Source organism: Nyctibius grandis, chromosome 27 (assembly GCF_013368605.1).
Source record: "Nyctibius grandis isolate bNycGra1 chromosome 27, bNycGra1.pri, whole genome shotgun sequence".
Lineage (NCBI taxonomy): Eukaryota > Metazoa > Chordata > Aves > Nyctibiiformes > Nyctibiidae > Nyctibius > Nyctibius grandis.
In genome coordinates, this window is record NC_090684.1 from 1,845,508 (window position 1) to 1,870,486 (window position 24,979).

The 24,979-nt window shown below is 59.3% G+C and overlaps 1 protein-coding gene across 1 annotated transcript; it reads right to left on the reverse strand.

The window, feature by feature from the left end:
* Nucleotides 1-986: 986 nt before the first annotated feature.
* Nucleotides 987-24,979, reverse strand: MAPKAPK2 (MAPK activated protein kinase 2). Its single transcript, XM_068419140.1, is given in 12 exon segments — nt 987-2,380; nt 2,628-2,708; nt 2,817-2,902; nt 3,210-3,321; nt 3,323-3,335; nt 3,464-3,539; nt 3,778-3,904; nt 4,013-4,092; nt 4,843-4,907; nt 6,467-6,606; nt 24,729-24,881; nt 24,884-24,979. Coding segments are annotated over 12 exon segments (1,173 nt in total). The 3' UTR covers nt 987-2,236.

The window sequence follows — 24,979 nt, forward strand, 5'->3', positions numbered from 1 at the left end:
AAGCCTTCCATCCCCAACAGCTTTCCCTTTTATAGTGCCCCTGAGGTTAATGTCCCAGCACACACCTGGGCCAGCCTGGGGCAGCTGCCCTGGGTTTAACTGCTGATGGCCTCGATCACCAGCCACAGCTGGGCACACACTGAAACAAAATGTGACAGAAAAGTGATTCTATAGATTTTATCCCCAGGAAACCAGGACACCCAGCAAGAAGCAGCGTTGGGTGAGAGCTGGCGCTGAAGGTGCAGTTTGAGCAAAGGAGCCCCCCATAACCAGGGGGGCATCAGGACCCCGCCTCCAGCTCACTGCAGCCGGTCCAGACCCTCCATCGACTGCACCACAGCCGACCTGCGTTACAGGGCACACGTCCCACCCCACAGCTCTGCATCCCCAAAAGGCCCGCAGGCACCAGGACCCTTTGTAGGGGTAGATGCCCCCCCCCCCCCCCCACGCCCCCAGCCCCAGCACTTACTGCCCCATCCCAGGACGTGCTGGGGCAGCCCCTTCGCCCGAGGGATCTCATGTAGTTCCAGGGTACCCGGGTGCTGCGGGGTACCTGCCCACCCCAGCAGCCCCTCCACCCCCAGGAGGAGGAGGAGGAGGGTGAGGAAGGCCCCTGGGGATCTCACCACTTCCTCCTCTCCCGCAGATGCTGCCACCTGACGCGGGGACAAGCAGCAGCAGGTCCCCACAGCCCCACACCCCAGGGCTGCCATAGCGGAGGTGACAGCGGGGACGGGGCAGGGTTGGTGGCAGACCCACGCATGCCCCAGTGCCCGCCATGCCGGCTGTGCAGTACCCCCGCTGGCACCCGGGCGCAGCGCCCACGGCCACGGCCACACGTCCCACGGCCCCAAAGCCCCACCGGGCACGCACGCCGGGGAAGAAATCCTCTTTGCATCAGCCAGGACAGACCCAGCCACGAGATCTCGAGTGACTGTCCCCAAGCAAAGGGATTCTGCACCGACAAGCAAGGAGGAGAGACTGGGTGACGCCTTAAGTGTCTTTAATCCAAAGGACTGAAGAGCAGATCGGGAAGATTAGTATAAGCCAACAGACAAAAATAAAAAAAAAAAAAGGATAAAAACTGTTTTAAAACAAATTAAAATTCCATACAGTGTCTAAAAGATCACCTAATAGCTAAACGTTGCCTTAAAAATTTTTTTTCCCCATTCGAACACATTAAACGCAGTGAAACATTGTGACAAATAATAATAATAATAATAATTCATAAAGGACTAAAGACTTCAGAGCAGCCATCCTGCTCCCGGGAGAGGAGGATCACTCCCAGCCCCGCACAGGAGCCACGCCGGGGGGCCAGCACGACCCCCAGCCAGGGGCTCAAGCTACAGCCCTGTGCCTTGCCCACCCCCTCCCCGTGCCACCCGCGTGTCCCCGGGGACCCCCCGGACAGCATCTCCCCGGGGCCGGGGGCTGCGGGGGGCACTGGCTCGCTCCCCAGCCCCCCTGCCCACCGCTGGGGTCAGGGCTGGGTTCCAGGCACAGGCACAGACCGTGGCGGGGGGACCACGAGCAGCTTGGCGCCCACGGACACGACACACACCCCACGCACAGACAGACAGTGACACGGACGGGGCCCTGCGCCCGCCGGGCACAGCCAAGGCTTCCAGGGCAGGGAGGGGTCGGGGAGGGGGGTTTGGCTACCGTGCCTTAAAAGCAGCAGTTTTCCAGGCCAGCGAAGAGCACGGTGTCCACAGGGACCCCCCAGCCAGCCCTGCCATGCGCAGCAGGACGGGGGAGAAGGCAGCTCTCGCTCCCCGTCCCCCCGACCCGCTCCCCAGCCCGAAGCCCATCTCTAGCCAGCACCCACGCAGGGAGCACGCTGCCTGGGTTTCAGCTCTACAGTAGTTTTTAAAAAATATTTATATGTTATATACCCTAAAAAGGTCACCACAGGAATTTCCATGTCTTTGGAAGGAAGGAAACAAAAAAATAAAAATCAAAAACTGTTTCACAAAAGAAGAAAAAAAAAAAATCCAATTATCGGCCGCGTTCACCTACAGGACAAAAACCCCCGGCCGCGGCGTGTGGATCTGACGGGGGGATCTTACCGCCTGCTCCGGGAAGGTCAGAAACACAGGTGAGTAGCTAAAAATAACTAGTCTGGTATAAATGTCTCAATTCCATGCGCTCGATATAACAGTCTGTCTCTTTTTTTCTTAAAAAATATATATATATAGTTATTGCTTTCTCAAGGGCCAGCGGGCGCGGGGCACCCTCAGTGGGGGAGCGTGGCGGGCTCGGTGGGGTTTGCTTTCTTCCGCCTCTTCATCAGCAAAGGGTTCGAGGAATCCTCGATCTTCTTGATCTTGATTTGTTCGTAGTCCACTCGCATGGTGGCCAGCGCGCTCGTCATCTCCTCCTGCGGGCACAGGCAGCGCCGTCAGCAAAGCCCCGCGCAGCCTCGGGGACCCCCAGGGCAGCTGTCCCCCTCCGAGCCCCCATGGGGACAAACTGCAGCCGGGGCTGAGGGTCCCACCACCCATTTTTCCAGCCCCACCCTGGAGCCGGATTAGCCCCAGGTTTGAACCAAGGAGGCAGAAGCGGACAGTCCCCAGGTGGCACCCAGGGCGTGGAGCGTTTCAGACAGCAACGGATGGAGGTTTTACCTTCACGTCCTCCCACAGATCCTTCTCCTCTTTCAGCACGCGGCTGGTGTGCAGCGGGGTCTGCGGCACCTGCATCGATTGCTGCCGAGAGAGCGGGGCAGCGTGAGCGGGGAGCCGCGGGCGCTCCGGCTCGTCCCTGCCCCCTCCTCATCCCACCCCGTCCTGCTGCCTCCCCAGCCCCGCGCTCACCATGATCCAGGGGTGGTTCATGAACTCCGTTATCGTCATGCGCTGGGTCGGGTCCGTCTTCAGCAGGTTGCGGATCAGCTGCTTAACTGGAAGGGTTTGCGCGGGGCCGGGCGTTAGCAGGTCCCAGGGGGGGCTCTGCCCCACGCTCCAGCCTGAGCCAGCGGCCCCCGAACGCCTGCACGCGCCTCCCGTCCCCTCCGTGCCACACACCTCACCCTGGCCAAACCCTTCAGCAAAAGCCTCTCGAGCAAAGAGGCGAAGCTGCTGCATCGCTGAGAGGTGACCCACGACGTGCCCAGGCTTCCCCCAGCCTTGGCAGCGCTGCCGGGCACGGGGCTGACCCCAAAGGGAGACCTCGGCCCAGGGACAAGCCACCGCGGGGACCACATTTACCTTCCTCCGACACTTCGGACCATTCGGGGTTGGGAAACTCGTACTGGCCCATTCGGATTCGCTTCTTCATGCCGGGCGAGATGGCCAGGCCGTGGTTGGAGTAGAAGGGGGGGGTACCCGCAGAGCCTGCGCCGGGAGAGGGAGCAGAGTCAGCACGGCACCCTGAAAGCCTCCTGGCAGCGCCCGCGGGGCACAGGGCAGCTGCGTCCCCGCTTCTGACCCCGGCGGGATTGGGAGGGACCCGTCGGACTCACAGAATGTACATGATGACGCCGAGGGACCACATGTCGCAGGACTTGTCGTACTTCTCGGGGCCCAGCACCTCCGGGGCTGGCAAAGAGAGACACAAAAGGGGCTGGTCAGAGCAGAGCCGCGGCTCAGAGCGGCCTGTCCTGCACGCACCAGCGAGCGGCGAACACAGCACCCACCTGCACCCAAAGCAGCCCCCGGTCCCAAGCACCCCAGACAGGAGCTGCCCCCAACACCCCGCTGTGGGCTGGATGCAGAGGCGATGGGCTGCACGTGGCCACCATCCAAACCTCCCCGGCTCTGCTCTCCAGCCACTTACCCACGTAGTACGGCGTGTAGCACGGGGTGGCCAAGGAGTTGTGCGTGGTGGTTTCTTTAGCAAAGCCAAAGTCTGTGAGTTTTAGCACAGCATTGGGCCTTTTGGAGGTGTACAAGAGGTTTTCCGGCTGTGAAAACACGGGGAAGGAGGAGTGAGGAGAAGAGCCGGAGCAGCCTTGGCATTGCCACGGGCCAAGCGGGGCTCGGCGCCGCCGGGCGAGCGTGCAGCACGGTACCTTCACGTCCCGGTGCGCGATGTTGATCGAGTGTAGGTACTGGATGGCTTCCCCAATGCTCTTCATTATCTCTGAAGCCTCTGAAGCAGCAAAAAAACCCATCAGAAACCTTTATAAGCAAGTTAAAACGAGCACCACTCCCTGGGTTACTCTACAGACCAGGAGCCAAAGAGCCTGGCTGAGGGTTTCCTCTACCCTAAGTCTCCCTTTCCTAGCAGGGCCCCCCCAGCACCCACCCCTGGGTCAGGGGCCTGCAGCAAACAGGACAGAAACTCCCAGGAGGAGGGATGGGGCAGGCTCCAGCCCCTGACCCCAGTACCAACCACACAAGCCCCGAGGGGGTTGCTCTAGGGTGGGTGGCTGACCTGGCCCCCAGCACCACCAGGGACCCCAAATCTGCAGGGAAACCAGCTGGGAAAGCTGCTCCCCATGGGACGTGGGGGCAACAGGCCAGGGGTTTGGGCTGTGTGGACACTTTTCCCGGGCACAGGAGCAGAGGGGATGAGATCCGTGGGATCTATGAGAACCACAGGACCTGGTCTTCATTTTTTGGAGGTGGGGTGGGTGTTTCTGAAGGTCACTGAAGCTGCTGCCTGTGCTGCAGTGGGATGGACAAAGCACAGGGGCAGCTGAGAAAACATCCCCTATACCTGCTCTCGACTAAGCAGGAAAAACAGAGCCACTTGCACCCACATTCCTCATCCCCCAAGCGCAAAACCCTGCTGGGGATTCAGAAGAGCGATTGGGGGAAAGGGCCGGACCGCAGACACTCCTATAAACAGCGATAAATGGTCTAAGGATGAAACCCCTGCTCCCGGTGGGCCCCGTACCCCGCTCTGTGAAGGCCTGGTCTCCCCTGTCTTGAATCCGGCTGAAGAGCTCCCCGCCGTCCAGGCTGGAAGGGAACAGGAGGCGTTAGACGCTGCAGCACCCACATCACACCCCGAAACCTCTGACGCTCAGCCAGGAGCTGCACCAGCTCAGCAAGAAACAACCCCCTTCTCCATCCGAGCCCTTGGGTCGGCGCTTCTGGGCACGGGGCGTCTCAGAGCCTCCTCCTTCCAGCAATGGGCAGGGCAGAGGCTTCGCGCTGGCGGCAGAGGCGCGGGTGCAAGCGGACGTGGTCGCCCCACCAGCCCACGGAAACACAGTTACAGTAAAGACGGCAACCGTGGCTCGACCGCGGCGAGGGAGCTGCCAGCACGCCTGGCCTCGTTCAGATCGCGGCACGGGCAAGGTGTCAGCAGCACCGACACGGGCTCGGGGATGGGATGGGGGAGGCACAGACCAAACCCCACTGCAGCAGAGCACAGCTCTCATGTGAGGAGTTGGAGAAGGGCCATGGAAACCTTGGCGTGGTTCCCTCCCCAGGTACCCTAAGGAACAACTCGGCTCCCAGAGAGATCAGGAGTGAGATCAGGGATAATTCTCCATGAGAACAGGGATAACACGGCTTCCTGGCCCTGCCTTATCTGCCTCGAGCAGAAAGGGTTCCTGGCTTTCCCAGCGCTGATAGCATCTCCTGCCAGCGCCCTTGACATTCGCTGGACATCTGCGATACAGATAGCGCGGAGCTGCCGGGACCAGCCGCTGCACAGAGCACGCGAGGAGACACACCGTGCTCAGCTGGAAGTCAAACGCTGCCGTGTGACGGGCGCTACCCCCCGAGCATCCCACCGCAGAGACACGCTGCGGGGAGCTGCCGTCGCCCCGGGGACTCGTTTCCTACCGTTCAGCTACAGCTCTCTTCCCCCACGAGCAGACGTGTCGCACAAACCTCTCCTATCCCCGGCTGCCCAGCGTCCTGGGGCGACTCTCAGAAGCCTCTTCCCACACAGGAGCTTGCCCTGCTCGCAGTGCTCCTCGCGCCCGCTGCCCCCCCAGGCAAACCTACCGCCTTGCCAGAGGAGAGGTTTTGGCAAGGAAGCTGCATCAAATCACAGCTGCGGTTGGGATGTGGTTTCAATACTTTCCCCTTCATTCCTCCTCCTCCCCAGGTTATATCAAACATCTACCCGAACCAGAGCCGCTCGACGGCTGCTGCAAGAGATGCAGCGGCGTCACCAGGTGCCTCAGCTCGGCTCGGCTGCCCCGCACACTGCACCGCAGGCTGCTGGGCTGCCAGGAACCCGCCGACTACCCCGACTTTCAATGGCCAAAGCCAGTTTGGTTATGACCCATCTGCAGCGAGAACCACAGGCCCGAGGCCTCCTGACAGCCGAGCGCATTTTCAGGATGACTCAGAGCCCGCGCAGCTCCCACCGTCCCTCCAACGCCAGCGGTGCAGCACCTCTGCCAGGGCCCGCGTCCCTACGGCTCGCAGGCTGCTCCCCCCGGGGTCCCCAGCACCCCGACAGCGGCGCAGGAAGGTGCTCACTCCCCTTTTGGCATCAGCCCACCGCCCCGCAGGGCTGCGGGTGCTCCCGCGGGGAGAGCCCACCCCCAGGGACTCACCACTCCATGACGATGAGCAGACACTTCCTCCCCTGGTAGAGGTTCTCGTAGACGTCCATGATGCGGACGATGTGCGCGCACTGCGACGCTCTCCAGTGCAGCTCCACCTCCCTGCGGGCCTTCGGGCAGTCCTGCAGCATCTGCGAGAGGAGCGAGACCCCATCAGTTCCGAGTCCCCCCGGCAGAGCCGCGCCGGGACACCCTGCTGGCACGGCAAGGACCAGGGGCCAAGGCCAAGGGCGAGGGCTCTGCGGGCGGCGTGGAGGCAGCTCCGGCGCGCGTGTGCAATGCCTCCATCCCCATCTAGTGGGAAGAGCGCGAAGCCGCCCGCTCTCGTAACCTTCTTGCCCTCCCTTCCTAGGCTGGTAAAACCTTATCCCGGCTGCCTGCCACCCCCCTGCCCTCCAAGACGCCTCCCCAGTGCCCAGCCAGCCTGTGCCACCAACGAACAAGACTCCCTACTGCACTTCGGAGCAAGCTTCTGCACACTGGCACCCACAACACTGCACCCGCGGGTGCCACTGAGCATCTTCGCTCTCCCCTTCGCAGCCCCCGTCACCTCCCAGACATCAGCCTCCTGCTCCGCGGGACTGGCAGACCCCTCCTGCTCTGTGCCCTTACCCAGGGGCCAGGCACAAAAGCACCCTCCCCGTGGCTTCAGAGGCCACAAGTGCCCGGGAAGGGACAAAGCAAACAGCCAGATGTTCCCCAAACAGCAGCTGTTCTCACAAGCAGCAGCTCTCTAATGAGACCCTCGCCCTTCCCAGAGACACCTCACAGCTCCCAGGTGCAGGAAGGATTTGCTCGGCTGCCACAAACTATTAATTACCATGTTTCTCAGGATAAACAACTAGCCTTAATTATTATACTCCTAAATATAGAGCAACAAACGTGTCTATCTCGAGCGCAGCTCATTTTCCTTCCTGTCTCCGGCTGCTCTCAGGGCCGGGCTGGGCGAAACGCCCACTGCCCTGCCCGGGTCTGCACCTCAGAGCAGCCATGGCCGGGGGCACGTGGAAACGCGTCCCACCCCCGTGTACATCAGCAGGAATCAGCGGGTTTGCACATTTTACCACGACAGAGACAGAAACGTGCTTCTCGCCCCTCTCCTGGGTGAGCTCCCGGGGCTGCTCGGCGAAGGGGAGCACGAGCCAGCGAACTGAGGAGCATCAGCCCCTGGGATGCTTCGAAGGGCCCAAAATCGTGCCCAGTTGGACATCATTTGCACCGACAGCCTCGGGGCAAAAGGAAGGCAGGGCAGGAGGCTGGCCAGCCCCTCCTTGCTCCTCTGTTGCTTAATCACCCTAAAAAACCTGGATCCTGCCGAAGCCATAAGCAAGCGCCGCGCCAGCCCCCCCCAGCAGCCGCGCAGGCAGGGAAGGGGCCTGGAGAACAGCTCGGTTGTTTGCAGCTCCGCCGAGCCTGGCGTGGGGAGCCAGGAAGCCGAAGAGAAAAAAACAATTTGTAATTACACGCTGGGAAAATTGAACAGCAGGAAGCAGGCGGTTAACATCATTCTGCACAAGACAAACAGGAGACGTACAGAAATATATATCCAATTTTTAGAGGTCGCTCAGAGCGCTTTTAAAGGAGCTTAATTGTCTTTTCTAACGAACTAGGAGGCAGGAGCCTCCATTACCTGTACCATGGTTGCTTTTGTCCTCAGGCTCCCACAGGCAAGCGAAGAGCTGCACCGGCTGCCATCAGGGCTGCCATCCCCTGCCAGCCGCGGGACACAGCGGCCACCGAGAGCCTGCTCGCCCGGCCAAGAGGGGCTGATTAAGCCTCATTAAGAGAATGATTGGGTCCATTTAGGGAATGTTCCCGGTGGCAGGTGATCAGCGGCATGCTGGGGAGCTGAAGGCCAGATGCAACAAGGCCACGACCGCCGCAGCGGGATGCAGGGGGGACGTGGCGATGCCCAAACCACAGGAGAAGCAGCCCCCAGGCCCAGCATCACCTGCAACTGCAGCAATCGGGAGCACAAGCAGAGTTAACCCTTCGTGGAGGGGAGATGGCAGCAGATGGACAACCCGCTGGAAACCCCCGACAGCCCACAGCTGCTCTCAGTTCAGCTTTCCCATCTCTGCTGTCCCCTGTTCCCCTTCCAAGGGAGGGCTCCTTGCAGATCAAACCCTCCATCATCTCAGACGGGGAGCAGAGGGCCCAGCAGCCCGGGCAGCGCAGCGGGCAGTAACCAGATCCCCCCGTTACACAAGTGTCCCCCGACAGGGCACAAGGGCAGCGCGGCGGAGGGGGCTCAGCCACCGCCTTTGAGCAGAACCAGCCACATGTGTCCCCTTCACGGCGCTCAGGGGCTTTAGGCGTCAGCTTGGCAGTGGGCGCAGGTCCCCAAACCCCCTCTCGTCATCAGAGAGCATCTCCGCGTCCGGGTGTCCCCTTCAACACTACACGGGACAGGGGACAACCAGGAGAGCTGTGCCGCCCCAGAGCCCTGCACCGTCCTGTCTCTGCTTCCCCCAGGAAAGGAGGGAGAGCAGGGAAAGGGCTGCTCCACCCCTGTCACAATTAGGGAGGAAATTCAGCTTTCAGCCACATTTCAGCTCTCCTTACAGCAGCTTGAGGCCGCCGAGATTTCGGCAGACGGCGTCTGCTGCCATCCTGTGCCTTGGCTCAGCCCAGCTCCCCCAGGAGACGTTACACGCTGGGAGAGAAATTAGTTACATGCAAAGCTAAACACACTCATTAGCTTCCTTAAAACCCTCAAGCTGAGGGCTCCGAACCCGGGCCTGCCAGCGCAGCCCCTGCCCCTGCGTGCTCAGGGCCCCCCAGCAGCAAAGGCTCCTCCAGGGAGCAGCTCTGGGCTTTTCCCCACCTTTGAAAGACAAACCCTGGAAGCAGCTCCTGAAAACCAACCAGCTCATTGGGGCGTCTGCAGGGGGACGGCACCCACCCAGCGCACCCACACCCCATCCCGCTGATTCCGTGCCTGCAAACCCCGCGGGCATCGCAAACGAGCTTCAGCTCAAAGGGCTGGGGACCCATCCTGTTTGCTCGGCACCACCTCGAGCTGAATTCCCTCCCATCGTCTCACGCCAAGCGCAGCGAAGGTGGGTGGGTGCGAGGAAGGAAGGAAGATGCCGGAGAAAACAAGGGGGCTGGTGCCGCTCACGTTCCCTCGCCCGCGCGTGTCCTCGGGCACCCCTGATTCAGCCCCGCCGCCTCCTCCTGGGATGATGCGCTGTGAATCACGGCGGGTTCCAAAGGAAGCTCCCTCCTCCGCTGGCACGAGGTCCCAAACGACACCGTCCCGCTCCTACTCGCCCTGGGTGCCACCGCAGCCCCAAACGGCGCTGCCCCTGCGCTCGCTCAGACTGGCGAGATATCCCCGTCCAAGAGCTTGCAAGGGAAAACTCACCTCCCATGGGCAATTTCTGTGAAAACGGAGGATCAGGCACGCACCGGCACGCCGAGCCGTTCATTTTCCAGGGCTGCCCCTCTTTGCTCCGGCTCCACGCTCACCCCCGGCGCTCCAGCTGCTCTTGCATGCAGGGTATTTCTATTTCCGTGCGTATTTTGATCACAGCCGATTCACCTCGGTTCCCAGCAGAGCAGCACATGCTGCACATCGTGGCTGCGCGGCAACCGCCTCTCCGAGAGCCTCCTGCAACAGGACCGTGCCCCACGCCACGCCGAGGAGCTCCCCTTGGGACCTGTCTGCACCACAGGGGTTAAAATAAGCTCTTCTTAAGTTGCAATAAAAATAAACCTGCAGTGAAGAAAGGCAGGCTGTCATCCTCCTGAGTCATGAGGAGGGGAGCAGAGCAGAGGTTCCCCTGCCTGGGCTGCACACGTGGACTATGGGTTCCCCTGACCGGGCTGGCACAGGGCAAGGAGCATTTTTTCCTGATAAAGTGAAAGGGTTTCTCTTCAAAGAATTTGAATTCTTGGATTACGCTGATCATCTCCTGTGGGTCTTTTTTCTGCCTTTCATACCAGGACATTTGGGTAGCCCACAGGTGATCACCCCGAAGCCGCTCCAGCCTCTGCTGGAGATGGTTCGGAGGAAGCAAGCAGCAGAAGGGCTCGGAAGCAGCAAAGCTTTGTTCCACTTTTATTGTTTATGAACTACAGAAGAGAAATAAAATCACGAGTCCCAAAGCCCGTGAGAGGAATTATGTTACCAAACACAGGGAAATTCAGGGTTCAATCACAATGCAGTAACAAGTAAACATGCAGCTCAGGAAACCTCCCCCCCATCACCGTGGCTCTTATATAAACCTTTACATCGACCCCATCCCAATGCTCACACCCACCATGACCACCAGCGCTCAGACAGAGGTGATGGGACTTTCCTAACCTGGGGATCGTTTCTTCTCCCAGGCACAGGAGCCACAGACAGTCCCTGCCTGAAGAGCTTTAAGCCCCAACAGACCAAGCAAGAGCCTCATCCTCATGGTTGCTTTCCCCAGGGAAAGCCGGCAAGGAGAGGTGACGTGTCCGGAGGAGGAGCCGCGCGTGGGTCCCACAGCATCCCTGCCCCAGCCTGCCATGGGGGGTGACTGTCAGAGGGTGGCTGCTGCTCCCTGATGGAGACGGCTTCATCAGAGCCTTGTGGTTTGCAGGGCAGGAGGACAGTGCCAGCCACCAGCCCTGTGGAGGGACCATGGCTGGTGCCATCAGCACCCGGGTGGACGCTGAGGCTCTGACCCTTTGGGCAGGGCATGAGCACACGCGGCTCCATGCATCGCCGTGAACAAAAGGTCATCCTCCACATTCACCTGCCTCGGGGAAGATGGAGAGGTTGGAAAAAGCATCCCAGCAAGACAGAATTATTCAGATTAGAGAGGGAGCGAGCGTGGAGACGCAATTCAGGCCGAGCAAACGGGAACTGACGCACACGCTCGAGCTGCTCGGCCGCATCCTCCGAGTCCGAATTATCAGAGAAAGACCCGGAGCCATCGCGGCCAGCGCAGGGAAAGCTTCCCCACCGCGCAGCCCGAGACCAGCCATCAGCCAGGCACGAGGAGGCTGCGAGGGGCGAGCTAAGAGCCCTGCCAGAGGCAGCCCGCACGCTGCCACGTCGGAGCGGGCGGCCTCGTCCCTGCTCCTGCGGGCGATTTTGCAACGGGGCGAGAGAAGAGGCGGCTGTTGCACCGCGCTTGCACAAGGAGACCCGCCGCAACGGTTGCACAACCCTCCATGCCCTGCGTGCTGCCAGCTCCCCTGCCCGCAGCCCCCATGGCGTCCGTGCCAACCGGGGGATGCTCAGGAACCCCAGCCCCGCAGCATCCCCCTCCCCAGGGCATCTGCTGAGCATTTCCTCGCCCCGCTCTTCCCCACGACAGATGCAGCAGCTATTCAGCCTTTTCAGGCTGCAACAAAAGCCTCTCCAGGCACACAAAGGCAAAGAGCAGAAGAGGGGCCCCGGCTTAAACAAGAGCCACCTGTCAGGGGCCCGGGTGCCCCCCGTGCAACCGGGGTGCTGCCCCGCGGCCGGCTCCGCTCTGCTGAGCCCCGTTCCCAGCAGCAAAAATATTCCTGGCATATTGATTTCAAGGAGATGAAGCTCCGAAGCGGGTACCCAGGAGCAGCGCCCTGGATGCTGAGGGAAGGGCCACCAGCATGGCAGGGACATCAGGGACGAGATGGGGAGGCGGTGGGTGGGAGGGGGCTGCAAAACTCATGGGAAAAGTCAAAGCAGGTAAATGGCACCAAGGAGCAGCATGAAGCATCCCCGCTGACTCACGGCACCAGCAGCAGGCTGGAGCTGGTGTTTAACGAAGAGAAATAAATAGTTTCAGCTTCACATATCTGAGAAAAACAAAATTAGGGGCCCATTCAGTCCCAGGTTTTTGTTTCGGGATCATCCTCTTCCCGTACATCAGAAGCAGCGCTGGGTCTTGGTGACCCACCCGATGCTCATCTCTCCAGGAGGCACCGGGGCTGGTGTTGGGAGCCAAGATCAGCCCAGGCGTTAGCCGTGGTTAGCACGGCTCCCATGTCCTGTACACTTTAGTGATGGAAAGTGATGGACCACCACTCTGGCCAGCACCTCCCTGTGAATCCAGCAGGGACGAAGGGGGTCGTGATGGCCAAAATGCCCCAGCCCAGCCCATACCCTCCTGCAGGCATCCGAGATGTCACCTCCCACCAGGAGCCACCTCAAGGCTGGGTCTGAGTGGGGAAGAAGTCCATCCATCTCAGGATGACTCAGGACAGGCAGAAGCCGCAGCCCAGCGCCGGACAAGGCAAAAGGAAAACAAGAAGCCACGGGAAGGGCAGATAACGTTCACGCGAGATGTGGCTGCGGCCAGCGGATCTGCTCCACACACAACCCCACCACTGCCGCCTCCTTGCAGAGCTTCGCGGCCGGGGTCAGCTCCTCCTCCCACCCCTCGCCAGATTTCCCACCGGAGCTGCCGCGCTCGTGAACGGAAAAGTGCACATATGTGCTTTTACAATAGGAAGTGGTTGATATTTGCAGGCGCAATTAATACCGAAGTAAACACTAATGTAAACCATTAACTCAGCGCTGACCTATGTCCTCTGCGCTTCCCTCCCGCAGGCACAGCTCGAAAAAAACCCTTTTCACCCCACCAGCACCCTCGCTGTCCCGGCACGGCGCGGTGACACCCCCGCCAGCCCTCTGCGCCGCGGCCGGGGGCTTCCCCTTCATGTCACACCGACGGACCCGCTCAGCCCCCCGACAGCACCAGGCGCTCGAAGCATCTTTTGGGGTCCCTTGCTCCATCAGCCTCACAGCAACCCCAGGGACAACCCTGCCCGACCTCGCCACTGCCTCCAACCCCAGGGACAGCTCTGGGGAGATCGCCCACACCTACACCCCAGAACGTCTTGCTTTTAAACTGGAAGTGATTTAGGGGAGAGGCTTGGACCGCCCTGACCCACGCCTGCAAGCGGAGGAGCCATGGAGCCCTGCCAGAAGCCCCACAAACACCCACCGCTTCCCGGCAGCCCGGCTCACACCCCTGGGCTCACACTCTGCCCAAAAATGAAGTTTCTTGGGGCTCGGCCCACGGGCAGGACCCCCCGTGGGACAGACGGGCGGCTGCCACCCCCTCCCTGCACAGTGATCCTGCCTGCTGCCTTACAACACACATCTCAGAGCAGTGTAAATAAATATATTTTTTATATATATATATATTTAAAGGAGAAAAAAAAAACCAAAACACAACACCGCGTTGAGGTCAGCCCTTCCTGAAGCACCGTTTGCCCCCGGCGCTGGAGGTGGCACGGCCTCGGGACACGTTTTCCCCACCGGTGCCAAGCCTGAGGAGGGTTGCACTCACACACCCTCCAAGCTCGGTGACGACAGCACAGTCTGCACCGTCCTGCCCTTTCCTTTGCTGTTTGTTTAGTAGAGTTTCACCCTCGTCACAGGCTTTGTCACCACCAGGCACAGCAAACACCTCCCTGAGACGAGGCCAGGGACGCACCCCCCAGCCGCAGTGCCCCACGCACCCCACGTCACCGCGGAGGTGACAAGTCCCACGCCACGTCACCAGGCAAGACATGGAGGCGGCAGCTCTGGCCTTGCCAGGCGATCCCTGCAGGGAGGAGCATCCCCCCGGCAGCCAGGACCCAGGACAGCAAACCTGGGAGGCTCCTGCGGTGCCAGCCCAAGGGGAGCATCACTGACCCCGCGCCGAACACGATGGCCAAAGTGGTTTGGAGGCTGCCAAGGCCTCGGGGCTGGGACTGCAGCTCTTCCCTGTGCGGGACAAACTCCCGCGCAGGGTGGCCTCTGCTTTTGTTGACAGCGGGGTTTGTTTTGTGCAGGGGAGGGCCGGGACGGGAGCTGCACGGGGATTTCGTAACACGCCTTTGTCTGCGCGGGCGCTCAGCAAGGCCGGGGCCTGGCGGCCACCAACCACCCTCCTCTCTCCACCTCTCACACAGCGAAACAGATATAAACCCTCCAGCCCCATCAGCTCCGATGCAGCCAGGTGCACGAGCAATGCACGGGGTGGACAGTGCTCCGGCACGCGCGGGGCAGGCAGAGGGGCTGACCCACAGCAAGGCGTGTAACGAGAAGGGATGCAAAAGAAGGGGCAGAGGGACCCGACACTACCCATGGTCACACGCTCCCGCTTTACTACCACGGCAGGAAGCGTTACAGGGGAAATCCTGGGCCTTGAAGCAACGCAATGAAAGGCCGAGAGCCTCCTGCGGCCCCACGAGCCCGGGGAGCTCGGCCCCTCGGCCTTGGGGTGCTCTTCCTCCACCTCCTCCCTCTGCACCAGCCATCCTGAGACTCCTTCAGCCGGGAGGAAAACACAGTTGCATTTCTATTTTTAAAAAAGCCCTTCTTTGCATCCTGCTGGCACCTCATTAAAGCTCTCAGGACACGGTGGCTATTATTAGCTCCTTCCAGGCTTTCGGCAGCCCCGGGAGCCTCCGTGGCACCTGTTGGCAGCAGCCGCAGAGCCCGCGAGGTTTGGTGAAGCCCAGACCAGCGTCCCGGTCAGCACCGTAACCTCGAAATACCTCAGCCAACGAGCATGCCAAACTCAGCACGGAGAGCCTGGGTGCACACACCTCCGAAAACACCCTCGGAAGAGAAACCTTCCCCCCCGGGCATCACCGAGAGGGAAACGCTGGTCTGCAGAGGCTGCTCCCACAAAGAGGGGCTGCCCAGTGGGAAACAGCACAGAGCAAGGGGTCGATCGCAGGGGCTTTATGCTCTTGCGTTTTTCAATATACAGCAAACACACACGCGCTCTGGGACTGACCCGCTGGGCTCATGGATGCCCAGCACCCCGCTGCTAGACGGTGCTTACCAGCAGCTCCTTGATTTCTTACCAAGTACAACAGGCAGCAAGCGCTTCGGACGCATTTTGCCTGTTAGATTAGAACGGGGAGGGCGTAAAAGGGTAACAGCAGGGACATTTAAACAAGCTAACAAAAATCCCTGCTCCTGCAGCTACTGCTGCTCCCCGGGCAGGCTGGGCTGTTCATCACGGCCATTCCCACACCCGGTCTTTTTTATAAAGAAAGCTCACCCCACAGACACCAGCCAGCCTTACGGACGCCAGCCCAGCCCAGGGCAGCGTTAACCAGGACCCCCGGGGCAGCGGAGGCAACCCCAGGCCATAGGGTGGGCAGGGGGAAGCTGCTCCCTCCAGGCTGGCCAGAGGCTCCCGGGTCCTGCTTTGTATGAATTTAAGCTTTTTCAATCCCTCTTATTCACGAAAAGGGCTCAGGGCCGGGGGGAGCCAAAGAGAGACAGGCCAGCCTTTGTGCAGCCCGGCCACCCCCCAGCTCCCCCCGCAGCCCCTGCAGCGGGCTGGAGCACGCTGGCAGCAGCGGCGCTGGCGTTGCCACTGACCCTGCGGCCCTGCTCCCCTCCAGCTGCCCCACGAAGCCCGGAGCAACGCCTCGCAGCAGCAGAGCCTCCATTTCCTAAGCAAGAGAGAAAAAGCAACTCTTCAACGGCCCGTATGAACATCACCCCCATGGCATTACCCCCATCTCTCCTGCGATGAAGTTTAAGGCTCTTTCCAAGGCTGCTTGGAGGGTTTGGGTTCGAGGTGGGTACCAGCTCCAGATGTTCATCGCTGGTTAGGGGTTAAGTCACTAAAACCCTCAAGGCATCGCCACCATGTCCCAGCCGAACCTTCTTTCCCAGTGACGTTCGCCTGGTTGTTTCACTACAGTCTTTGGGGAGAAAGAAACGGGAAAGGGATGTTTTGGCAAAAACCAGAGGTGCCTGACCTGCCGAGCACAGGCTGCCCTTCCTGCCAGAGCCTGGCAAAACTGAGTTAACCGGCTACACCAAGAGCAGCCAGAAAACTTTCCTTGCTCTCATTCGCTGGACCTGCAGGGCTAGAGCCCTCCCTGCCCTGCAGATCCTCGAGGTGAAGCCCAGAAATAGGAATATCACCCAAAAGCACTGCATGCCAAGGCACGCGGAGGACATCACCATCTTCTGTCAACTCCTCCAGACCACGGCGCAGGGCACAAGCCCTAGACCTGCTCCGAAGCTCCCGGGGAGCAGCCCCAGCCCCCAGCCCTCCCACCCCGCAGCCACCCAGGAGGTGCCGAAGCTGCTGCTGAGCAGCATGCAAAGTCCACATTTTAATCCGTTCATAAACTCCTCAGCATCTTACTCATGCAGGCTTCATCAGCCCGGTATTTGCATCTCTAACAACACGCACCCGAGGCCCGGCTGGCCGTCTCCTCCAGCAGCGAGGAGCTGGGGAACAGGAGCACCAGGATGCTCCCAAACCCCCAGGACCTCAAGCGCTTCCCTGCTGACTCCCACCACCCACAGAGCATCTTCTGGCCTGGCAGGGACCTGCTCTTCATCAGCGGCTCTTCCTCACAACCGAAAATACTAGGAGATTCTTCCCTAAAGTGGAATAAGCAGGGTGGGAGGGGAGATGGGGAGGGAGACAGCAGCAATCCCACTCCGACATAAACGTGTGGACTCTCATGCTGGGAACGGGGTCAGTTCCTTGCAGGGAAAAGCACTGAGGACAAAAGCAAAGGCCACGGCAAGCCTCTGCTGAGCTCCTGGGCCAGCAAGGGGGAGCCCAGGCAGGTGCCTGGCCAAGGGCTGCAACCCCCCCAGGCTCCCCGACCCAGCCGTGCCCCCGTGCCGGTGCTGCCCTGCCTGCGGCGCGGGAGGTACCCACCCAAGAACGCCGGATCCGCGGCTCCGATGGCTTCCAGGAGATAACCCGGGTTTAAACTTCCTGGCAAGCCCTTCCCTGCACCGCGGCAGAGCCACTTACGCAAGAGCAGCGTGGGCTTTCGCAGCGATGGGCAGCGGGGTTGTGAAATGGCTGAAGAGGAAGAGAAAGTCAAGAGCAGAGCTCGGAGGGGCCCGGGCTGGCGGGAGGAGGCTGGTACAGGCGACGACGGCTCCCGCAGCCCGGCTGGATCCGGAGCAGTGGTTACGGGAGCTGCAGGAGCCAGCACTGCGGGTGACGGGGTGCTGACACCTCAGCGGTGCTGCCTACGAGCGAGCACAGCCCCTGCCTTTCTGCTAAAACAAGTGGAAATATAATAAGTTAAAATTGTTCTTAAACGCTGAGCTGGTAGATGCAACAAGGCTGTCATTACCGCTGAAAATAAAAACACATCCCTGTTACCAGACGAGCTCCCTCCCGCTTTTATTTTATTTATTATTTTTGTTAAAGTAGGCTGAGGATAACACGCATACTTTCTGGTTTGTTTGGATCTGATTGCATCTGCTTTCCCCCCAGCCCAGCCGAGATGCCTGGGATGCCATCCCCATTTCCAAGCAGCGTCACTCGGACCCGGCTCCCACCCGCACCCACGGGCGCGAGAAGCGACGAGCCGCAGCTACTGGAATTGCGGCCTGAGGGGACACGCTGCCAAATTTCCACAGCAGCCCCGGCTCGTGTTCCAGCCGCATTTCCCTGAAAACACACATTTGGCACGAGGTCCAAGGAGCCTTTGGAGAGGCTGCCCCAGCTCAGTGCTGCGTCCCAGGGCCAGAGGACAGCGGGAGGACAGCAGACAGGGAGAGCGGCTGCTCCATTCCTGAACCCTCGGCAGAAGATGCTCCCACTCGTGTCTGCCCTGTGGAAACCCAGGAGGTGCCGTACCCCTTGGGACAGGGACAGCGCAGAGCCCTGACCCGCTGTCACATGGATTTATCCTGTTCTAGTGCAGAGGCGTACAGCAATGACAACTCCAACCCCAACTTACCCCCCTGATCCCAAATCTGCAGCCCAGACCGGTACGGATATCTAGCAAGAGCAAAGCTGCAAAGTCCCAGCTTGGCTGGGCGCCCCAGGAACATTCAGATCTGGGCTTACGTTTTGAACTTTATCTCTAGTTTAGGCTACAGCTCGCTGGACAGCCAGGCACATAATCACATGCAGCCCTGACGCCAACGGCTCAAATAATCTCATTACATATGACGGCAAACGCCGTGCCAGCCACAGACCGCTCGAGCCAACGTGCTCACCTGCCCTCTCTGCTGGGACAGCGGTACTTTGTCACAGCAAAGCAGCGGCCCCACTAACTCCCTAATTCACGGGAAGATGCTGTCACCCTCCCCAGCAGCATCAGACCAAAGACGGAGCCCCAGCCAAGCTCCGCGTGCGCCCAGCAGTGCTCAGAGAGGAGCCGCGCTCGTACCCCCTCCTGTATCCCCCTCACAACGGCAGGTACTGTCCCACCACCCTCCAAATGACATTTTTGTGGCTCACAGCATCTCCAAAGCTCGCGTTTCAGGTCCTCTCGGGTCAGGGGGACCTACCAGCACTCACAGCCGTTAGTCCCTTCCCGAGGCCATGAGTTAATGCAACCATTAAACCTGCCCATCGCTATAATCCCTACCTCGAATTGGTAAGATCTTAAAAGGCTGAAATCTTTGAAACGACTCAGCCACGAGGTATAAAGAAAAAACAGCTTAAAAGGCTGGTAAAGCTCTCTGCACTCAGACTCGCTCTCGCGTGCCCTGCTCTAACCCCGTGGCTGCTCCCTGGCCTCCACAGGGGAACCGGCCGTGGAGACGAGAGCCCTCTCCAAAACCAGCCTCCAGGCACCGGTCACGCACACCGTCCTCGTGCCAGCCAGAGCTGAAAGGAGAATGTATTTTAGCATCCTGCAGCCACGAAAGATGAGGGGCATCCACAGAGGGGATGGGGCCACTTTCACTGGTCTCGGGGGCTTTTAAACTCCAACATCATCACCACCAGAGATGACCACGATGCTCAACGGCTCTGGACCACGCTGAAACACTGGCCCAACATGACTGTCTGGGCTCGAAATAGGTTCCTTGGGGAGCAGTCAGGTAAAGCTGTGATCCCACACCGGCCTCTGCAGCAGGCGGAGGGACCACCCTAGTCCTCGTGGATCCGTCCCCCCAAACCCTCCCTCCTCCAACACCAGCCTGAAAGCTCCACCAGGTCCCACAGACCCTCTCCCCATTCCTGCCCGCACCCCTGCCCGCAAAGGGGCGAGGAGCTGAGCGGCGTGGAGAAGACACGGGGCTGCCCGGGGGCACCTGGAGAATGCAGGGCCCCACGAGCCGGCCCATGCCGGGCTGCGGCAGCCGCCCTCGCCTGCCGCAGACAGTCCCGGCACGGCGGAGGGGAGGCAGCGCGTTATTCTTGGAAACCAGGAGGTGAGGTCATGCTGCCTGAATGCTGCAACTTGAGGCCAGGCACGCGGGGCCGGCTGCGCTCCGAGAGGAGCCCAACTTCTGCAGCGGCGGCCGAGCGAGGGCTGTCCGTGGGTCAGGAAGCTGGTGACGTTCGGAGCTAGCAGGGGGAAAGGGTTTCTTCAGGAAAGAGGGCTTTTTCCTCCCAGTTTCTCATCAGACGGTGCAAACTCCAGCAAAGGGATGGGTTTTAAAACAGCATCAACTACTGCCTCTGCTGCAAAGCCCTCAGACCACCCCGGTGCGGGGCACGTGAGCCCACCAGGAAAGCTCTGGAGATGCCAAACCCGGAGCTACGCTGCTCCCCGCACCGCAGGGACCACAGAATGGCCCCTTCCGACCCAGCCGCTCCTCTGGATGTCTCCCACGTACCCGCACTGCCCTGCAAACCCCACATCACCCGTTGGGCGTTCATCCATCCCATCAGATCCCAGAGCACATCCTGGAGGTTACTGGAAAGAGAGAAGTCACCAACTTGCTCTTTCAGGCTTCCTAGGCAGGAACTTTCCGGGAGTTTTCATCACCTGCGCCTACCCATCAGCCAGCAAACGCGCTGGGAGACCTGGCTCTCAGTCTGCACAGCTTCCAGTTATTATTTACACGCTGCTTTAAATGCTTTACAATAGGCAGCACGTGTCTGCAAAGCTCAGCGCCGGCCCTCCCGCTCGCTACCCGGAGGCAGAGCCAGCGCCTCCGCAGCGGGCAGACAAGCACCGTCCCATACACCGGGCTTTCCCGATGCATGTGCTGGCACAAACCTTGCTGAAGACCAGCAAGAATGATAAATTAAGCATTTTACCTGGCTGTGTTTGGCTATTAAATCACACACACAGGGGCCGTATCTTTGTCCTGTGGGATGGCTACCTGTGCAGGATTCATCCCAGAGCAAGCAGCTCAGCTCCTAAGCCCGGTACCACTTCTGATGGGCTGCAAAGCCCTCAGTAAATCACTGCATCTCAGTTCCCCACCTCTGAAAACGTGGGAAACAATCTTCTTTTGCAAGACCTATGACTGATGGCATTAGATTATTATTAAGAGGAAGAACCCTGCCACTTCCTGAGCACGTGCCAAAGCCAAAACCAAGCTCCTGCTCCCAGGCCCTTATCAGTCCATCTCCGTCGTAGGTCTGACTGCGCAGAACATGTCATGTAATGTAATTTAGAAGAGATTAAGGCAAATCCTAAATTGTTTAAACAAACTCAAACCCCAAGTCAGTAGACTCCTTTGGTCAATGAGATAATAAACCGCTGCCTTGGAAAAGTCCCAGTGATGTCACTACGCTTCCCACAGCTTTTCAACCATGGCTCTCACAGAACACCACAGCAAAGACATTTCTGGTTATATAAAATACATGTTAGAGTTTAAAAAAAAAAAAATCCCCTCACTGAGAGAGGAGCAGTACAGCAGACACATAGCGCGTTGTTTCCCAGGACCTTCATCTGCTCCATCATTTAGGGGTTATTTTTCCAGCCGGATTTTCTGGGGGACAAAGCATTTGATCTCCAATAAAGCCACAGGAAACAGGGTGCTTTGCCCCTCTAAACATCTCTGTAAGGAACCCCAGCCGTGACGGCAGAGAGAGCACGAGGCCACCAGCCATATGAACGCGCTCATCCACTGAGCCGCTCAGTTATCAGCTGCGAGACGCCTGCCCTATTTCCACAACAGGCATCTTAAAAGAATAATAAACCGCAGAAGTACTGGGCTCCTTCCTGCTCCATCAGAGGAGCCATTGCTCACAGATTATCTGACGAGACCGAGAGTGTTTCGCAAACGTGCCCTGAAGCACCGAGGATGCTCCAGAAACAGGGCTGCCAGAGAGGGGGCACATTTGCAAACCATCTCCACGGTCCTGAGAAGCTCTTCCAAGCTCACCAACCCAGGTGAGGATTTCCTGCTTTGAAGCTGGGGTTAGGAGTGAGGTTCGGTAATTTGTTTTAAAGGAATCCTGCTCCACGAAGAGCTCCATCAAGTGACGCATACAGCAGAGAACAACTCGCCACCCGCTATTACTGGCCCCCACTCTCTGGTCTGGCTTATCTGCCATTTCCTCACCAAATTAAGAGTCAGCCATCAACACAGTATCTTGCCTAAAGATTAGTCTTAAAAGTGGAATTTGCAGTAGGCGAGACAGACCTCGGTCCCAGCCCCACCGTCGCAGTCTGCGTCACTAATGCCAACAGCCTGACCACAACGAGCAACGCCAAGTCAGGCCAGCGCTGACCTACATAAGCAGGCTTTACAGAAATTACAAGCCTAATTTTGCCTAGCAATAAATCACACCAAGGTACAAGGAAGAAAGGGGTAAGAAACCACCAAGACCTCGCATTTCAGTTCCATTCATCACCTCTCCACGGACTTTACGTTCCCACCCTGCAGTAAATCACCGCGCATCAAAAAGGGTCAAGTCATGGGTGACTGGGACCGGCGGCGGCCTGCTTCCCACCAGATAATTCAGAGATGCCACACTTCAGGTATTGCTCAACACCAAAAAATAAAATAAAATTGGGGGTGGGAAACTAGCAAAATAAACAATAATGACCTGTAACAAAAGCAAAGGAATATCTCCTCTTTTCACCTAGGTACTACACCGCAAATAAAACTACCATCCATCAGCTCACACACATTTTATTTAATGACGCGTCTCTGCCATGGACTATTGCGTTGGAAGGGGGAGAAAATTGGCTGTAACATTTTCACTGCTGCTGGAACGGTGTCTCCAAGCTCACACTCTCCCAGAGCACTGAAAAGTTCTCTTAAGCAAAGTGACTCTCAGCAAAACCCCAACCTAAATGCATCTCTCAGTTTGGGAGAAAGAGGTTTAACAACATAATAGCTGCTCACGATCCAAGAGGAAGCACGGCATAACCAGAAAACACCATTAACATCAGGGAGGGACACAGTGAAGCTTTGCATTATTATACAAGATTTTGGAATAGTAAATGTAAAGAGCAATGTTCCGAATGGAAAGGTTTGCTGCACAACCAAAGCAGGCAGCACAGAGAGATTTCAGCTGTGGCTTCTGGCGATGGGCCATCAGGATTCTTTTAAGCATCGTCTGAAACATGACAACTCGATGCAATCACTTCTGTGGATCCTGCTTTAGGTCATCTTTCCACACTGATGCAGCCCATGAGTAATTCAGGTCCAAACACCAGAGACGTTATCCCGGCTGCGTAGCAGAGGAAGGGATGAAGTCAGCACACACCGCATCTAGGGCAGTCATCCCCACCGAGTTTGGGCTTGGCAGTAGAGCCCGAATAACCGAATAACCCAAGTGGGGCTCGCACTCACCGGGGCAAGCCAGGAACGCACCGGCTCATCCAAGAGCCCAAACTCCCAGCGTAGCAGTTTTTAAGGCGCTGGAAGGAATCACTTACAGTAGCAGCTGTGCTGCTCTTGGAAAAGTCAGAGACGCGTCCAACTGAACTCTGCTCTCGCCGGCACGGACGCGTGAAGAGGCCGGGGCAGGGGACAGGGAAGACGACCAACGCTTTTCCAAAACAGAGATTCAGCGTTGAATATACCTCACCCTCCAAGAGCCGCGCAGACGCTCTGCACCACCCTCCTACACTACAACATGAAGCCCTGCGCTCCACGATGCTTTTCAACACGGCCAAGGAACCAACACGACTCGTGGCAGTAAATCCTGACCTACCTGCTGCCCCGCGCTCTGGCACGGGCAGGGGAACGGCACCGACCCCAGGCCCCAACCGTCCTACCCGCGCTGCGGCAGGGAGGAACCGCCAGCGCTCGGGCTCCTCTGCCATCCTTCCCCTTTCAGGGCTGCAAAAGGGAAGTGCTGGGATCTGCGCTTTAAACACTTGAGTCAACTGCAGAAGCGAAGAGGAGCCCGTCTGTCAAAACAGAAGAGGATTTCACTCATTTCCAGCCAAACGAGATGACGATACGTGTCGTCTCCGAGTACAACGCGGTGCTGCTCACGAGAAATGCCTGTGCTCCCGAAGGAAAAGTCAAACTTTTATTGTTCAACTGAACCCTCCCTCCTTAGCCGCAGGGGTTCAGCACCATCCCTTGCCGAGCCCACCACCCCCGTGGCGTGACTCGTGCCTTCAAAGCCACTTGTTCATTCATTCATTCATTCATTCACTCAGGTTAGGAATCGCAGATACCAACAGATGGGCAGCTCTGAAAACAAAAGAGGTGAGGGTTATCGATTGAGGTGGGGGTTTTTTTAGCCTTCACGGTTCTCAGGGTAACGCCGAGGGTTTGAACAGCTCATGTGTGGGCGCAAATTGCATCGATGCTAGAGAACACGGCGCTCCCGCCGAGCAGCCTGCCCGCACCCGCGTCACCCAGCGCCGCGCCCGGCGTGCCGTGAATCCATTCAAACTTCCCAAAGTCCCTCCGGCACGGAGACACGCTTCCCCCTTCGCTCAAAAACCTCCTCTGAAAACGAGGGAACCCTCGTATCACCTGGTGTGTGCTAAAATACACCTTCGCAGCCACTATGTATCTACACGTGTTTCAAACAGAAGCGAGTTAGGGACAAGGAGTAAACATAGTAACGCCGAAATATTCCCGGTCCGACACGGGGGATGACAGCGGCTCGGTATCACACACCATTTCGGACGGCCGGAGCCAGGGCAGAGCTGCCATCACACGGGGACACCCGGAGCCACCCACGTTTACGCACGGTGCTACGAGAGGCTCCGCGCAGGGAACCCCGCGTTTGGAGGTGCAAACCCCGCGGGGTGACGGCGGCCAGGCGCAGGGCTCCTCTCCGCTCCGGACCCCCCAGCCGGGCTACCGAGACGTCATTTCATCTCACATTAGAAAGCCGGAGAGCCACGTTTCGCTGCTCTTAATGGGGAAAAAACACACTAAAGCATGGCGGGCCGGACGGGCGCAGCCGGCTCCATTGTCCCGGCCGGCTCCGCCGCACGCCCCGCTCCCGGTTACCGCTGTCGCTGCCCGTTTCCCCGTGCCCGGCCCCCCCCGGGACCCCCCCCCCCCCCGCCCCGCAGCAGACACCTTCCATCACTGTCAGGCAGCGCCGGCGCTGCCCGCTCCTCCGGCCCCTTCCGCAGCCCGGGGCCGCCCAGCCGGTCCCCGTGTCCCCCCCCCCGCCGCCCCGGGAGGCCCCGGTGGGGCGGGGAGGAGCCCCCTTCGCACCTTGAGAGCGAACTTCTCCCCGCTCTTCTTACTGAAGATCTCCAAAACTTTCCCGTTGATGCCCAGCCCCAGCACTTGCGTGGTGACCTTGTAGTCGTCCGTGATCGCGTTCTTCCGGATCTGCAGGCCGCCCTTCACCGGGAACGGCGGCGGCCCGTGGGGGGAGCGGCGGGCGGCGGAGGCGGCGGCGGCTGGGGCGGCGGCGGGCTGGGGAAGCCGGCGGGCGGCGGCGGCGGCGCCCCGGAGAGCAT